Source organism: Crocuta crocuta, unplaced genomic scaffold, assembly GCF_008692635.1.
Source record: "Crocuta crocuta isolate KB4526 unplaced genomic scaffold, BGI_CrCroc_1.0 scaffold85, whole genome shotgun sequence".
Lineage (NCBI taxonomy): Eukaryota > Metazoa > Chordata > Mammalia > Carnivora > Hyaenidae > Crocuta > Crocuta crocuta.
The window spans coordinates 3,773,071-3,792,097 of record NW_027530620.1 but is presented as its reverse complement, the minus strand read 5'-3'; the positions used below and the strand labels follow the sequence as shown (position 1 = coordinate 3,792,097).

Here is a 19,027-nt window from a genome sequence, read left to right as displayed (position 1 = left end):
TCCAACCCAGGAACCACAAGACCACGACCTGAGCCAAAGTCGGACACTTAAATTGACTGAGCCACCAAGGTGCCCCTGTTTTGTTTGAGTTTAAATAAATTGAATAAATATTCTGATCTGTAGTCAGACACATTATCCATTGCACCACAGGTCCCCTTTAAATTTAATATTAAAACAAACACCAAAAAAATCCAGAGAAGTCAGTGGGGTGCAGAAGCACACTGTACACTAAATAACTCAGCTGGCTTCTACACCAAAATCAATGCAAAGTAGAAACTCTAAAATATCAGTTAGCACTTCAGGATACCCGGATCTGAAAGACTATCTTCCAAAAGAATCTATGCGTTACTTAGAAAAGCTCCTGAGTGGCAATAAATAGTCACCTATGAACCTAACTCCATGGGACATACCTTTAAAGAATAAGAGGGGGGAAACATGACTTACAGGGACTCTTCTATTACCCGCTGAAGTTTCACTATATCCTGAATCTATAGCAGCGAGTCTATAAAACAACCTACAAATGCAAGACTGATCTCTCAAAAGTTAGGCTGAAACTCCTGAATGCCTGTGCCCACATACGAAATCAGCTTGTTGAAGTTACTTTTGGAGAAAAAGAAACGAATGAGGTAGAAGTAAAGTGTTATCTTCCCTTTCTGAAAGTGCAAGAACTGGGTAAGACAGAATGGATGTTCCATTTTGACTTCTGCATAAGAAAGGGAGTGGTTTGGGAAATTTGTTTAGGTATTTTCCAATTCTACAGTTACACTACTATACCTTTAAAAAGGCAGCCTCATTTCTGAATTCTTTGAGAGATTTAATTACTAACACCAAACAGAAGAGAAATTTAACAAAATAAAGATGTCTCATTTGAAAAGTAATCTGATCATATATAAGTAGTCAAAATTAGGGACACCTGGGTGGTTGAGTCAGTGGAGCATGTAACTCTTGATTTCAGGGTTGGAGTCTGAGCCCCATGTTGGGTGTAGAGATTACTTTTAAAAAATTTATTTTTAATTTAAAAAAATATCACGGGCATCTGGGTGGCTCAATCAGTTAAGCAACTGATTTCGGCTCAGGTCATGATCTCGTGGTTCGTGGGTTGGAGCCCCACATTGGGGCTGTCAACACAGAGCCTGGAGTCTGCTTCAGATTCTGTGTCTCGCTCTCTTTCTGCTCTTTTCCCAGTCACACCCACCCCCGCTCTCTCTCAAAAATAAACATTAAAAAAGTTAAAAATAAATTTTTTAAAAAGTCATAAAATTATATTTCTAAGCTTTCCAGTACTTCCATCTACAGCCATTCCTCCTGGTTACACTGCTCACACCGGGACACAAGAACAGACCTGTCAGCACCTCCCCTCTGAACACCGGTCCAGTTCTGCTGAATGAAAAGCCATCAGATTCCTCCAAGTAGCTGAGCCTCTCTAAGCCTTTCATTTCCTTTTTTTGTTTTTCTTAATTTTTAATTTTATTTTAAGTAGGCTCCATACCCAATATGGAGCTCAAACTCAAAACCCTGAGACCAAGAGTCGCCTGCTCTACCAACTGAGCCAGCCAGGAGCCCCTTAGTCTTTTCCTTTACACTCAGAAAGGAGTTTGCTGAAGCACAGAGACCAACTTTTTGTGATATGAAGTTTCTATCTAACACTATAGTCAGAGGGACGCCTGCCTGGCTCAGTAGCTGGAGCACGTGACTCTTCATCTTGTGGTTGTGAGTTCAAGCCCCACATTGCGTGCAGAGATTACTTGGAAATAAAATCTGAAAAATAAATTAAATAAATAAAACTACAGGCAAAAGTCACAGGCTGCTGAACAGAGAAGTGATATCATTGTAAGACATTTCATACATCAACACAAAATCATTCTTGGACTAAAGTTTTAATAAAAACTCAAAGGCCAATAAATCCACCCTATCTCTCATCTCTGTTATGCTTGGCCAACACCTCCAACTCCTTCCTTCTCCACTGCTCTGGTTTCTCCTTCAGACCTTGCTTCCATTCTCATACCTACCACTCGAGGCCCCTTTCCCTCCTCCCTGTCCTCAGGCCAAACTACCCATCACGCTCCACAGAATCTCCTTGAATTGTCTAGAAACTACTCCACACTCTGACCTCTTCACTAAATGTTCTCTCAATAGCTTCTGGTTCTCTGCCAGATACCACGTTCAAGTGAATGATGGTCACTCTCTCACCCTGGGAAGTTGGAAGGTGTGGGGTGGGGAGCAAGATTTTTCTAAACTGCTTTCCACCATTAAGCCATTACTCTCCTACCCATGTTTCAAAAGTGACACCTCTACTTTTAATGTTCACATTACTACCACCTTATCACTCTTAAAATAATCTTTACCTAACTGACAAAAACATATAAAAAATTAGAATCTCTTTGGATTCCTACTCACAGGATACAAATAGCACTTGCATTTGTATTTTGATTTCATGGCTGGCACCTGTCTCTGTAGATTAACTATCAAAGGTTAATCTCTCTAGGTATGCAATGTCTTTCTCTCTCTCTGCTTTCTCCAGGGACTGTGTTTAATCACTACCTTTCCAGCACCTACATATTTCTCTGCTGGATCTTTACCAGAAACACACACAATATGTTATATATACATATATATAATAATATATATATTAAGTATGCATAACCCCTTCTTTACCTCAGTCCAAAAATACCCTCTATATAGATAACACACATTCTGTCCGTCTCTTTTCATGACCTGGATTTTGAAAACAGTAGTCTTACTGGACGTACTATGCCCAGTTTCAGATCTGTTCAATTCTCAACCCACTACTCTCTAATTTCTACTTTACTTAAATTATTCTATGCTTACCAAGCGCATCTGTGTGGCCAAACCCCATGTAAACTTTTCCGTTTTATCTGCCCTGACCTCCCTGTAGACCGTAATAAAGGTCTGTGGAAACCTATGGTAAAATGTTCTCTTGCCTGGTTTCTATGACAATCTCTAGATTCATCAATTTCCTCCAACATTTTGTTCACGCCACGATTTTCTGCCTCCATTCATCCTTGTGATGTTTGCTGCTCTGTAAGACTCCAATTTTGGTCCCATGCTCTTCTGAGTATTTGAGCTTACCCTGGATGACTATTCAAATCCAGCAGTTTCGCCTGCACTTGATCTTGCTCCCAATTACCTACACCAGTATAGATCCCAAAATGAGTCCCCAGAATCACGCACCTAATTGACTCCACTTCACTTTGTTTTCCTATGGATACTGGAACCCTCATCTTGTCCCACACTGAATTCGTTTCCCCTTCCAACCTGTTCATGCTCCTATAAACTGTTTTTTTAACTGAAATATAATATACAATGTTCTATTGGTTTCAGGTGTGTAACACAGTGATTCAACAGTTCTATACATGGCGAAATGCTCACCGTAAGTGTAGCTACCATCTGTCACCATAAAAATTATTAAAATATTATTAACTATATTCTTTATGCTGTACTTGTCTCTGTGACTTATTTATTTTATAGCTGGAAATCTGTGACTCTTAATCCCCTTCACCTATTTCACCCATCCACCTCTACTCCCCTCTGCTCCAGCAACTACCAGTTTGTTCTTGATGTTTATGAGACAGTTTCTGTTCATTTCCTTTGTTTTTTTAGATTCCACATATAAGTGAAATCGTAGGATACTTCTATTTCACTGTCTGACCTACCCCATTTAGCATAATACACTCTAGGTGCATCCATGTTGTTGAGAACACAGTACTTCATTTTTTTTATGACTAATATTCCATTGTATATATACCACTTTGTCTTTATCCATTCATCTATCATTAGACACAGAGTTTGCTTCCTTTGCTCCTATAGACTTATGTTAAAGAATTAATGGCACCACAATCCATTTATCGTCTTAGTCCAGAGACACAAGTCATCCTCAACTAGGTCCTCTCATCCTGACACACGTTATCAGTCACCAACTCCAAAAAATTCTCTCTTAAATCCACTCCCTCCTTAATTTGCATGCCTTGGTTATGTTGTTAAACTCTTAATCTCTTATTCTCTAAGCAAATATTCTATGTAATGCATTTTCCATACTGTAAGAGTACAAAATTTTATATATGGTTCAATTTTAAGTATGTGACATTCTCATAGTAATTGTCTACTATACTGCATTTTTTATAAGAGCAAAAAAAAAAAAAAACAACCAAACTCCTTCATAATGCAAAAACAAAGATAAATGGTATCATACCATGCATCTGTGGTATATCTAGAAGACAGTGTCCCTGTGTATGCTGAGGTCTTGGAAACAACTCGAGTCCTGGGTAGTTGATATAAAGGCAAATCTTCTTGCTCCCTTCTTTGAGCCACAGCAGGAAGTTCAACAAGCAAGCCAGGACCTTGAGCATCATCTGGAATCATCATGCCTAAACAGCAAACCCAGATGACAGTGAACACAAGATGCTTTCATTTAGCCTTCATTCGTTCAACAAATAGGCCTCTTCTAGGTAGAAATCTTACTGATATTAAATTAAATAAGTAAAATGTTTAATATGCCAGATGGTGAAAAATGAAGCAAGGAAGGAGGACAGAAACTCCTCAGTGGAAGAGAGTTGCATTTATACATGGCCTCACTGAAAAGATGACATTTTAGCAATATAAATATTTTATCAAAAGAATCCCCTTAGTGATGGTATTCTAATCTCACTATACATTTTCCCTTATCAACCTCAGCTGTCTCAACTGCAGGCACTCCTACCTTTCACTTAATAAAAATAAATTAAAAAAAATAAGGGGCACCTGGGTGGCTCAGTCAGTTGACTATCGGACTTAAGTTCAGGTCATGATCTCACATTTTGTAATTTCAAGTCCCATGCTGGACTTGAACAGAGACTAGAGCCTGCTTTTCATTCTGTCTCCTTCTCTCTCTCTCTCAAAAGTAAGCATTAAAAAAATATTATAGTGCATATTTTAAAGTTGCTTAAGAGAACACATCTTAGAAGTCCTCATCACAAGAAAAAATAATTCCACAGAATAACACATAACCAAAAAAAANGTGGGGCTCGAACCCACAAACTGCGAGGTCATGACCTGAGCGAAAGTCGGGCGCTTAACCGACTAAGCCACCCGGGCGCCCCAAAAATGTTTTAATTTTAATTCCAGTGTAGTTAATACACAGTGTTATGTACAGTTCAGGTGTACAATATAGTCGTTCAACAAGTGCATATATCACCTTTTTATCTGGTCTAGAAACTTTGAAATCGGGATCTAATCAGTTGGCGACACAACAGAATCTGAAGAAGGAGTGAACATCACTGTAACGCTCAGTTGTGTTAAAGGAAGTCTCATGCTCTGTCCTCCATCCCTATGCACCCTTCTCTCCTATTCCCTGGGGCCTCCATTCCTGCAAAGCACTCAAATCCATCGCATCACCAAAGAGTTCTAGCTTTGCCTATGTCTGCCTCCTCTCCACTGAGGAGGGAGCAGGGGTGGGACCAGATTCTGGCCGAATGGCCAAAAACCAGTGTTAAGAAGAGGGAACTGGTTTTATTTGCTGAGCTGTTTCCCATCCAGCCACACTGGTAAAAGCAGCCTGTTAAATTATGGCATTGGGTTTCATAGGTTGCTGCAGTTTGTTTAAAACTTTTCATTACCTGTTCCACAGAAAGGCTGCCCGTGCCCTTTGACCCACTCCTCCTCCATGGACCCTTGGTGATGGTGCTCAGGCACACATTTCTCATCTGTCACAGTGCGTGACACACTCAGACTTTACAGAGCTGTTTGCCAAGTACACCGCAGTTTCTAGAGCCCATAAAACAAATCAAGTCCTCGAGGGCCTATGCAGTTGTTAGGTAAGGGCCATAACAGGAGCACAAAGGTTAGAAAAACAAAGAAGTTACAAAAATTTTTTTCCTGGACAAATGGAGGTTAATGTTTATAGGAGAGGAATGGGGGAGATTGCCAAAAGGCTTACACTTGGTAAAGAGCAAGAACAGAATGGTCCACAAAATAAAGAGAACGAGAATCCAAGGAAAGGGGAGGGTGAGTTATTGTATAACTTTGCCGCTGCCAGGAGGAGGGAGGGCCGGGGGTTGCAATGCTGTTGAATAACTACACATGAGCAGCACTTCATGCTCTCATTCAACAAACATTTCTTGAGGACCTACTATGGTAACAAAAATCAGATACAAGCCTTGCCCTCCAGAAGCTCAATTTCTAGTAAAAGCTAGGCATGCAAATGACTATGCACGCCTGACCCAATGACAGAGAATCATCCAGGGCGCCCCGTGGGCACCCTCCAGACAGGGGCAGTCACAGAGTAGGAAACAGAACTACCCTCTGTCCAAAACCTTCTGAAATCTTGTAATACTGAATGTGTTACTGATTTGGAATTTATCTTTTATGCTTTGTCTTATTAATTATGCTCATTTATAGGTTTAATTTCACAGCAGAGAAAGGCTCTTAGAGGCTACATAATGTTGGATTACATATAGGGTCAAAAATAGCTCTTTACACATAAGGTTCTCAAAAATAATTTTTAAATTACTTGCTCAGAAAAAGAAATTTAGTAGTTCAGAGACAAATCTAAAACTGTCCATTACTAATAAAGTGTTCAAAGAGTTACAGATTTGAAAGAGGGCTTAGAGAGAACACTTAGCCCAAATCTTTCAGTTTATAATTGAGGAAACAGAGAGGCTTGGAGAAGCCTGAGGAATTGCTTGGCGACACAGCAGGGTACCTGCTTCATACAGAGGGACGTGGGACTGAAAGAGTCAGCTGTTTGCTGCAACGGGTCTCAAGAGCAAAGTCAAACTCTGACTAGAAGGAATTCAATATGTATGCTGCTGAAATCTGTATCAACTCTATTAATAATTTCTCAGTCTACCCACAGTTAGCATTAATCCAAATAGTCATGCCTGCCACATAGCATTCTAGAGGCTTTCAAAAAATTTTCCTAAAAGCATGTGGTTACAAATGTATTTCTAGGGAGGACAGACCTAAGATATACAAGCTTAACTTCATTCCCAAAGCTATAATGGCTAAAAAAAATAAATTCCCAGGTCCTTGTAAAGTATTAGACTAAGGCAGAGTAGTGAACATAATGGGGACCTCTCTAAAAGATATATCCAAGCCACAGGACCTGTCAACGTGACCTTACTTGGAGAAAAGGTCTTTGCAGATACATTTCAGTTGAGTATCATGAGATGAGACCATCTGGATTACCCAAGTGGGCCCTAAATCCAATGACAGATGTCCTTATCAGAGACAAAGAAGATAAGACACCAGTAAAAGAGAAGACTGCCATGTGAAGACAGAGGCACATGTCACAGTGATGCACCCATAAGCCAAAGAAGGCTGGAGCCACCAGAAAGTGGAAGAGACAAAGACCAGATTATTCCCTAGGGCCTTCAGAGGGAGCACAACACCTTAATTTAGGACTTCAGGCCTTGAGAACAGTGAGAGAATTAGTATCTGTTGTTGTAAGACACCAAGTTTGCAACAATTTGCTACAGCAGCCCTAGGAAACTTCTAGAGCAGGCAGAAGTCAGAAGAAGTAACTCTGGAGTCACTTAGAGAAAACAGAGAGCAGAGCTCAAGAAGGACTACCTTCCCTGTCTTCTTCCCAACTCTGCTGCTCTTCTCCACAAACACCCACCCCACATAGCCAGTCTATGTTTTCAATCCTGACAGCGTAGAGCAGTGAGTGATTCTCAACCAGGGGCAACTCTGCCCCCCAGGGGACATTTGGCAGTGTCTGGAGACATTGGATTTTGATCATGACTGGGAATGTGAGTACTCCTAGCATCAGGGTTAGAAGGCAGGGAAACTGCTAAACATTCTACCAAGCACAGGTCAGCTCTCTGCCATAAAGAATTATCTGGTCCAAAATAGTAATGACACTGCTATAAAGTATCCATGGCAATCAAACAGATATGGCCTATTAATTCAATTATTTATTCATTTGTGCAGTAAATCTTCTCTAAGTACTTAGAGGACTACGGAAATGTGGTATATTTTTAAAAAACAGAATAATGGGACACTTTTGGGCGGAGAGGGAAGTCCCATTTTTATCCTAGTCACAATTGTCATGAAAAATGGGATAAACTCATCAAATCTTAGATATTCAAAATTAACTAGCCTTGCTCTGTTTTGACTCGGAGCTGACAGCAGTTATCATCTCAGAGATGACTTGAATTTTTACTGTTAATCATTCCATTCTTTGGATTTTACTCAACAGAATGCTGAATTCATAAAAACCATTACATGGCTTTCTATAATGCACTCCAACCCTTCCAATGTATTACCATACAACATGAGAATTGCCCAGAGACAGACTTTTCCTATAAGCAGAGTCATAACACATGAAGGACAGCATAAATCCTGAACAATGGCTCCATAAATCCCAGTGTGGTGAAAGAACTTAACAGTCTCACCTAGGGATCTCAATAATATAACAGCCTTTGATATTTCAGTGTTGGATGAAGAAAAATTATTTTTCATAGTCAAGTTTTCAAAATTATGTAAGAGTCAATATTGGGGGTAGGCAGGGAGAGGCACTATACTTTTAGGATTCTTTAATGGAAACTAAGTTATTAATGCACCAAAATTGACTATAATATATGGCCATAAAAATGTTTCATAAATGTTTAAAATATGACTCTCTTTATTAATATTTAACAACCCCATTCAATGAGCTAACAGTATCACTTAATAGCATCAGAGGTTTTAATATATATTAGTAGAGACTTATTCCAAACTTAGCACGTAAGGTATCAGTTTTAGTTTTAATCCATACTGCTCATAAAAAGCAAAATCAGGCATTGAAAATACAGCCGTTTCAGAAGAGAGAATCTTAAGTTCTACGTTGAAATATGAGTCACGTTTATTCTTCCAGATATTCTGAAGCAGATTAATAAACATTTAAATTTGCATAATGAGTGAAAACAGGACAGTAAGAGTTATCATCTATAAAAACAAAGCTGAAAGATTGCAAAATAATGTAATTTGTGTTTATGAGAAACAAAAATCACAAACCCAAATCCAGACTGCTGTTTGTTAATGAATTAAGATTTTCCAGATCATCAAATCTGCCTTGTTGACTGCTTCCTTCAGATGAGGGCACAGAGGGTAGGGAATCAATGCCAAAATTTTCTTTCACCTTGAGAGGAAGAAAGACAGAAATGCATTAGGACTTTGTAATAAAATGAGGAACATTATAAAATTGTTCAAACCAGATAATAATGACTGCGGAAAACTGGCCCTGCAAACAAGCCTTCTCAAGTAGCTGTTTATACTGTGGTCAGCAGTTATGAATGTTGCTAACTTAAGCTCTGCAAGAGTATGACTAATAAAATGGGTTTTTTTTCTTTTACAAACACTGGATTTTTTTTTAACAAAAAATTTGCTTTATAAACATTAATGAGTGGACTTAAGTAAGCAATCACAAAGGTATAAGAATAAAGATCTCTCCAGTCAAGCAAGGTCAATGGCTGATCCATACAAACTCATAGAACATGTTAGAGCACAGCTAGATAGCAACACTGACGAATTTTTACAGCTCTGAGCTCTTGCTTTACCTTTTCCTGACACTTTTATCTGCCTAGCAAACACCAGTTACTCAAACCTAAAGCCTGCAGATAAGCATAGTCATTTTAGCATTTTCCACTGGTCTTCCTTTGATACATGTCTTCTATGGTTTCCCAAAGTAACAATCTTCCAGAACATACAATCTTCACTGAAATATTTTATTATGAGATTTTAAAAACTTTTGTAAGCATAAGATTAAATGACAACATTAGGGCCACCATACAAATATACCTCAACTCATTTAAGATGAATAACACCTATGTCCTTCTCTGTTGTTGGAAATTGAGGTTTTTCAAAACAAAAAGGTGAATAACATCTTTTACAGGGTCCCCATTTTTTTTTCATTAAGTTATATTGGGCAGACCTCAATGGTAAGAGAAAGACCCCTCATAAACTGATGAACCAAATACTGCTAGCTTTTTCCATACAGATTATGAATATAGCTAAGTATAGAACTATATCAGATATCTAATGGGGATATTCAACTCTAATATTAAATTGGGGTGAGAAAGGAGATACAACTAACCAGTTGCCTAGAATAAAACAAGAAGAATTTCTTAGAGAAGGGAATAAAGAAGAAATGATAAGCACTGAGTACTTATATTTTACAGCAATTTTGGGACTTATTTTAAAAAGTGTATGACAGCTATATGAGGAATAAGAAAATCGACATCTGNTTTGTTTAATTTTTTTAATGCTTATTTATTTTTGAGAGAGAGACAGAGCATGAGCAGGGGAGGGGCAGAGAGGCTTTCTGAGAGGGAGGGAGATCTTTTATTTTTAAAAATTTTATTTATTTATTTTATTTATTTATTTATTTTACTTATTTTTGAGAGAGAGACAGAGTATGAGCAGGGGAGCGGTAGAGAGAGAGGGAGAAAAGAAATCCAAAGCAGGCTCCAGGCTCTGAGCTGTCAGTGCGGAGCCCAACACAGGGCTCAAACCCATGGACCATGAGATCGTGACCTGAAGCCAGACACCTAACCAATGCCACCCAGGTGCCCCCCAAGTCAGATCTTTAAAATGGGGCAAAAAAAAAAAAAAATGGACATTTCTTCAGCAGATGGCCAATGAGCACATGAAAAGTTGCTCAACTTTTCTTGATCATTAGAAAATTACAAATCAAAACCACAATAAGATACTACTTTACACCTATATATATATATAAAAAAAAGTTTTGGCAGGCATGTGGCAAAACTGAAAGATTTGTGCATTGCTGGTGGGAATGTAAAATGGTGCAGGTACTGTGGAAAACAGGATGGTGGGTCCTCAAAAAATTACACATAAGATTACCATATGATCTAGCAATTTTGCATCTGGCTAAATACCAGAACAAACTTAAAATAGTGATTTGAACAGATACTGTATACCAGTGTTTGCAGTAGTATTATTCACAATAGCCTTAGGTAGAAACAGCCCAGATGTTCATCAACTGATGAAGGGGTAAACAAATTGTGGTGTACACATACAATGGAATGCTATTCAGCCTTACAAAGGGACAAAATTCCAACACATAATGTGGATGAACCTGGAAGGCATTATGCTAAATGAAATAAGGCTCACACAAAAGGACAGCTATTGTATGGTTCCACTTACATGAGATACCGAGTCAAATCCTTAGACAAACAAAGTAGAACTATAGTTGGTTGCCAGGGGATGAGAGAAGGGAAGAATGGGCAGTTACTGTTTAATGGGTACAGACTTTCAATCTGGGAAGATGAAAATGTTCTGGGGATGGATGGTGATAATGATTGTGCAATAATGCAAGTGTACTTAATGCTACTGGAACTGTAAACCTAGAATGATTTAACAGTAAATTTTATATTCAGTATCCTCTCCTTATCTGGTGGATACATTCCAAGACCCCCAGTGGATGCCTGAAACCCAGGATAGTACTATACCCTGTATATACTGTTTTTTCCTATGCATACATACCTATTATGAAAGTTTAATTTATAAATTAAGCACAGTAAGAGATTAACAATAATAATGAAATAGAATATATTCCAATAAGAGTTATATAAATGTGGTCTCTTTCTCTCTCAAAATATTTTATTGCACTGTAGTTACCCTTCTTTTAATGATGATGATGTGAAATGATAAAATGCCCGTGATCAATAGTGAGGTGACTGATGCAGGCATATGTTGGGCTACTAGTGACCTTTTGAGAATGTTGGAAGGAGGGTCCTTGGTTTCCAGACCTCAGGTGACCACAGGTAACTGGACTGTGAAAGGGAAACCACGGGGACTACTATAATGTGTATTTTACTACAACTAAAAGTAAAAAAAATAGATCTATAAATCTTGGTTTTACCCCTTCAATTAAAATGGACTAAATGAGTGATAGAGAAAGGTAAACTTAAGTAGCTGGGTACTATTTGCACTCCACAAATATAGCTACCCCAAAATGAATATTACAATAAAAACAGAAATGATAATGTCACTCTACCCTTCTGGAGGGCACTCTCTAAATAAAAGAATATTGAGAATTACTTATTTATATTCAAATATGTTAACAATCTACCCAAGGATTGTGATATTAGATAATAAATTTTCATCACAGGAGTATATTTCTGAGAGGAGGGTAAATAAAGATTCAAGCCCACCCAGATCTTATGTGTCTAACTGTTACAGAGAATCAGAACATTCTGTCAAAAACATGCCACTTTGGCATAAGGATTATTTTGAGAGGAAGACAAATGAGAAACAGCAGACACAGAGAAGTTATCTTCCCCTGATTCTTAATCACCAGAGAGGACTCTAGGATTTTGCTTAGCTCAAAGATGGCACCAAGAGAAAAATACATAACAAAACAGCCCTTACCTTCCATCAATTTCCTCCTTATATTTACCCTTTTACAGCTCTGACCCTAAAACCTAAACCCCTTTTCCTTTGTCTTGTTTCTTCTCTAGAAAAGTATTGTTCTTTGTTAAGATGCTAGGTAAGCCCGAGTTCTAAGCACTCCTTTGAGTTATTCATCACTGAGTTTCTCCTGCTTGTGTGCATGCCACACCTGTTAATAAATTGTCTTTCTTTTGTTAATCTTTCATCAGCTTAATTTCCATGGCCCAGCCACAGAACCAATGAGGTTAAAGGGAAAAAAATGTTCTCTCCCTACACTGTCTTCACTGTGGAGTTCAAAAAGGGAGAAAAAGAGTTAATGCCCCAAACAAGAACATATAATTATTTAAAGACAATAAAATTTTGTGCAGACTAAACACATTAGGTCTGAAACAATTTTAATCAATGCCACTCTAGGGAATTTACAGAGGTCACTTCACAGAATCAGAAATGGAAAATAAAAAGGAAGCCAGGAAATTTAACAGAGATTCAGTAATTAGGAAGCGTGTCTTTCAAATTGTGAGCACTGAATGTTCTTACAAACCAGCGTTTCAAATAGACAGTAATTTATTTAACAAACAACAGAATAAGTGGTTGTGTTGTGAAGACCATCACTATGCGCTTCTGAATGGAATTCTTTTAAAGCCTACTGCTTTGCAAATGAGTACTTGAGATCAGGACAAAATTTTGACTGATAGTAAGGATTCAAAAATTACTGTATCTTGGGGTACCTGGGTGGCTCAGTCTGTTAAGCATCCTCTTGACTTCAGCCAGCACAGGTCATGATATGACAGATGGTGAGAGGGATCCTGCTTGGGATTCTCTCTCTCCCGTGCTCTCTGCCCCTCCCCCACCTGCACTCTCTCAAAATATATAAAATAAACATTAAGAAAATTACTGTATCTCAAACAACTTAAATGAAAGTTAAGATAGTAACAATAGGCAAAAAAATTAACATTTATCAGTGTTTAAAATGTGAATGTTTAAGTTTAGGAAGTAAATCTTGTGAATGTACCTTCGACTATTTCATCTAGAACCCTAAAAATTCATATATTAAAATGTGCCTCTATTTCAGGTTGCCTTATATTTGGGGGAAAAGAAGATTTTCCTTTTATAGAATAAAGCCACAACAAGTGAGTATTTATGAACACTGTGATTAGAATTTGTTCCACATAACTGAATATTTTGTTTGAGTTCAAATACTTAGTGATACAGGAATAGGACTAGCGAGGAAAGAAAAGCACCAATGTCAAGGACAACACACCAGGTGATTTTTTGTTACCTCTTCCCATATCCAGGCATTATTCACATAACCCCAAAACATCTGCTCTCTGGTAGGCTACCCAGAGTCCTTCATCATGGGTAATCCTCGAGGGTTCCACAAATACAGCTTGTATAGCAGCTTGAATACCAGAAGAACCCATAGCATTTGCAAAAGGGGAGAAAGGAGGATAGGTTTGAGGGAGGAGAGAACAAAGAAAGCAGTCCTGTGGGCCCCGTGATAGAGCAAAGAAAAGCACACTACCCTCCCCCCACTAGCCCTGCAGGAAAGCTGCTGACCTCTATGAGGGCAACAGTGCACTGTACCTAAACATATTGCTAAGTGGCTTTAAAAAAATATCCCTATATAATAAGTTTCTTTTCATTTGTCTGGAAGTTAATCTGGAGCATGAAATGAACAAACAAAACCAAAACATTAAAAAATGTCCTCACTGAAAGATTCCAAGTGGTGACGAGTTAACTCTACTTTTATAAAAATAAAATTTATTGGTGATCTAATAGCAAGGGCAAACCTTTTGAAATATACTGCTTCCCAGCCAGGCTGAAAACAGGTAATATCACAAATGTAAAGATATGTTTTTAGAGTTCAGTGATCTTCTATTTAGTATGATACATAACACAGAACAGTGTGGGTAACTAAGACATAAACAATGGATCTTTAATTTTGCTTTGATTTTCACTGATAAATACAAATACACTATGTGAGAAATACAAAGCTGTATATCTCTGAGCGGATAAAGAATCACAAATGGGCAAAGAACTCTTCTTTGAAATGGATAATGTGGAGAAATATATCACTAAAAAAGCAAGGCAAAAAACCCCACTATAAACCACTATAGAAGGTAACTGCAGCTTATTGACTCTCACTAGAGGTTATGTGATCCAGCAAAGATCAGTATATACTTACGGCAGAACACAGTATGATGCATCCTGAAAAGATGATTAATTACAAAAATTACATTTTCCATTACTTTTTTTAAAAATTTACAGGACTTAGCAATAGGCTAGGGAGGGAGGGGATCAGAATGGGGGGAGATGTAGATGATCTGTTCTCAACCCTTACCATGTTTTCAGTGCTATAGCCATACTGCTGTGTTTCCTGGGAATAGATACTCATCACAGATCTTGCCTCCTGAGGCTCAGGCGGTTCACTGTCATGTAACCACTGTGTGCCAAAATGAAGTTCCTTCACAGAGGGAACAGGAGCAGCCTCTTGCAGGTGCGATGAGGAATACAAGTCCATGGACTGAAAGCGATTTTGATATAGCTCATACTCTTCATCCACAAGCATCTCTCTTTCTTCCCCCATCTCCGGCAATCTAGGAGTCAGAAATTCACGCATCTCCCAGGCCTCCTGGCTGTTGTCTGTCTCTCTTTGTTGGGACTGGAAAGCCTTTCCCAAATCTAGGAATGGCTCATCTACAAGTTCCTCTTTATAATAGGGTTCATCTCTAAATCCCTGTAAACAGAAGTTGCAAAAATAATTTGAACTGCCCCTGCTTTATAGCTGCACTCTACATACTAACTGGAAGGTGAGCCCCCGACAGAACTGCAGTGACCACATTCCATGCCCAGCCACAGTTAACTTGAACTGCTCTCCATCACAGAGGAAGAGAAATAAATGCTCACTCCGATACAACCCTCAAAGCAGGAAAGGGACAAACAGTAAGAGGCAGAAATCTGCCACTGGCAAGGTGAATGACTATTCTAAAAGGTTTGTTATACATTAACCACCTGAAAATTCTTAATCACAAATAAGAATCTTGTTAAACTGCTACCCTGAATATTTAACTCATGTGTCTCATAGAAAAGTAGTACATAAATATACATATCACACTATTCCCTAAGAAAGCAAAAACTTAAAAGTCAGGATTTTCAAGCTTAACTAAATTCAAAATAAATTATGGCTATTGAAATTATCAAAAAGCATTCTCTATAAACTAAAGATATGGGAAGTATATCTCAACTACTTTGAATACGACTATTTTATAATACGCCCCTGTAACAGACTTATAATTTTTTCCTCTGTACTGAAATTACATGGCAAAAAGGATTGAATATAGAATGCTTCTTAATCAATTTATATTTTACTAATTAGAAGATCAAGTACATACAACTGGAACTAAATAGCCATATATGTGCAGAAACTTTGTTGAGTTCCTGGGTAATGCCTGAGAAATGTATGGATTAGCTGAGCCTCTAACCTAACCCTGGTGGGTCCTCGGAGTGTTGAGCACAGTGAGGCCCAATTCCTCCTGAGAGATCAGTGGCATTTCCTATGTGGGGACCTATTCATTAAATATTACCAAATATAAATTCATTAAATGAATCTACTATTTCCCACCTTTAAATTATCACAGTGTATCAAATACAGCAACCTAATTTTTTTAAAGGTGTGTTTACAGTGTATATTTAAAGAGGTCACGGGCGCCTGGGTGGCTTAGTCGGTTAAGCGTCCGACTTTCGCTTGGGTCATGATCTCGCGGTTCGTGGGTTCGAGCCCCGCGTCAGGCTCTGTGCTGACTGCCAGCTCAGAGCCTGGAGCCTGTTTCAGTCTGTGACTCCCTCTCTCTCTGACCCTCCCCTGCTCACGCTGTCTCTCTCTCTCTCTCTCCTAGAAATAAATAAAAAACATTAAAAAAAAAAAAGAGGTCATATACTTATAAAATTTTAACAAAAAAATGTTGACACTAAAAAAACCCACAATGTACAGTATAGAAATAAACATCAGCTTGAGGCACTGACAATAACTTATGCAAAAAATATCACCAGATGGTTGCTATCAAGTAAAGCAAAACCATACACCATCCTCTACCTGCAAAGAACAAAATAAATGCAATTCATTTTAAGACTTAAAAAAGGAAAAGCTTCAAAATATACTTCCTAAAATTAAAGCATAAAGACAATTTTAACTAAATAACTTTTGCTGAGAAAGTACTGAATAAGAAGCCCTTTGGTATAGGTCAGTTTTCTACAGCATTTTAAATGCATGCCTNAACTATTAAAAAAAAAAAAGAAAAAAAAATAAATGCATGCCTATTTTCAAACATATGTTCTACCCTCAAAAATGTAAGAATATATTAGGGATATAAAATATGTTTGTGCTTCGAAAATGACTTATATCTGGCCTATGTCATTTATGAAGCCTATGTCATACAAGAGGAAAACCATTTCACTTTTAAAAAACTAAAGAGAGGAGGATTTTTTAATTTGAATCTCTTTAGCCTAGAGAGTGAGAACAAGCTTTTGTCTTTTTCTTTGTATCAATGTTAGCTCACAGTAAACCATTCAAATAGGAAATCAATTTACTAAATACCTGGGGTGCTTCGAGTATTAAAGATGAATTTATATCATGAATTGTTTCTGAAAGTTCAATCTTGTCTTCATTTCTGTTTGAATGTAAAACATAATGATTTTCTCCCTCTTTATCATCTTCCTGAAAAATAGAAGCAGTATTTTTTATTTTTTTAGCACAACTGAAGACATGTTTTTGTCAACTGTGAAGCTCTTTTTTATTGACATATAACTGACATATAACATTAAACACTGTATTAACTAGGTGTACAATATAATTTGATATATGTATATATTGCAAAATGATTATCACAGTAAGTTTGGTTATATCTGCAATTTTCTTTTTTTAAAATTTTTTTAATGTATTTCTGAGAGAGAGAGAGAGACAGCGTGAGCAAGGGAGGGTCAGAGAGAGAGACACAGCATCCAAAACAGGCTCCAGGCTCTGAGCTGGCTGTTAGCACAGAGCCTGACGCGGGGCTCAAACCCACAAGTCGTGAGATCATGACCTGAGCCGAAGTCTGACGCTCAACCGACTGAGCCAACCAGGCACCCCCAACTTTCAAATATACAATATGGTATTGTTAACTATAGTTACTATGCTGTACATTACATCCACAAGACTTATTTGTAACTGGAAGTTTGTACCTTTTAGCCACCTTCACCCATCTTGCCCACAACTCCCTGCCTCTAGCAACTAAAGGAACATTTTTATAATCAAGAAAATACCTTAATTTTGAGCTCTATTCAGATTAATTCTCATCTTTCCATTAAATGCAAGGACACAATAAACTTTATGCAAATTGTTTCATTAGAACAAACTTTAATAATTAAACAGAAAGCCATATTCAGGTCAAAGCTTCTCAAACTTTTTTTTTTCTTTTAAGTATTCCTCAAACTACATGCAAAAGAATGAAAGTGGACCACTTTCTTTCATTATACACAAAAACAAACTGAAAATGGATTAAAGTCCTAAACATGAGACCTGAAACCATAAAAATCCTTGAAGAGGGTACAGGCAGTAATTTCTCTGCCTGTGATATCTCAGTCATAGCAATATTTTTCTAGATAGGTCTCCTAAGGAAAGGGAAATAAAAGCAAAAATAAACCACTGAGACTACATCAAAATGAAGTTTCTGCACAGCAAAAGAAACAATGAACAAAACGAAAGCCAAGTACAGAATGGGAGAAGATATTTGCAAATGACATATCTGATAAAGGGTTAGTATCCAAAATATATAAAAGAACTGATATAACTCAACACCCAAAAATCAAATAATCCAATTACAAAATGGGCATGAACATGACATTTCTACAAAGATGACTTCCAGTTGGCCAATAGACATATGAAATGATGCTCAACATCATGCATCATCAGAGATACGCATATCAAAACTACAAAGAGATATCACCTCACACCTGTCAGAATGGCTACAATCAAAAACACAAGAAACAACAAGGTTGGCAAGGATGTAGAGAAAAAAGAACCCTTGTTCATTGTTGGTGGGAATGCAGACTGGTGCAGTCACTGCAGAAAACAGTATGCAAGTTCCTCAAAAAGTTAAAAAGAGAAATATCATATGATCTAGTAATTCCACTACTTGGTATTTACTCAAAGAATACAAAAACACTAATTTGAAAAGACATATGCACTCTTATGTTTATTGCAGCATTATTTACAATAGCCAAATTATGGAAGCAGCCCAAGTGTCCATCGATAGATGAATGGATAAAGATGTGGTGTATATGGACAATGGAATATTACTCAGCCATTAAAAAAGAATTAAATCTTGCCATTTGCAACAACATGTGCAGAGCTAGAGAGTATAATACTAAGCAAAATAAGTCAGCCAGAGAAAGACACCATATGTTCTCACTTGTATGAGTGAGATGGAATTTATGAAACAAAACAAATGAGCAAAGAAGGAAAAAAGGGACAAACCAAGAAACATTCTGGGGGTGGAAGGGGCAGTGGATAGGTGAAGGGGATTAAGATGAAGGGGATTAAGAGTAACACTTACCATGAGAAGAAAAAAGAAAAAAAAATTTAATGTTTATTTTTGAG

At 37.7% G+C, this 19,027-nt stretch overlaps 1 protein-coding gene across 4 annotated transcripts in view; it reads right to left on the bottom strand.

Annotated features, from left to right (window-relative positions):
• The window catches only part of PATJ (PATJ crumbs cell polarity complex component), a 391,357-nt gene that overhangs the window by 287,425 nt on the left and 84,905 nt on the right, over window positions 1–19,027 (bottom strand). For all 4 annotated transcript variants that reach the window (XM_077768086.1, XM_077768084.1, XM_077768085.1 and 1 more), the window contains 4 exons: window positions 16,985–17,104; window positions 14,732–15,127; window positions 8,995–9,118; window positions 4,211–4,385 (listed from right to left, as the gene is read on the bottom strand). In XM_077768086.1, the coding sequence (XP_077624212.1) occupies window positions 4,211–4,385; window positions 8,995–9,118; window positions 14,732–15,127; window positions 16,985–17,104 (815 nt within the window). The remainder of the gene's footprint in view (window positions 1–4,210; window positions 4,386–8,994; window positions 9,119–14,731; window positions 15,128–16,984; window positions 17,105–19,027) is intronic.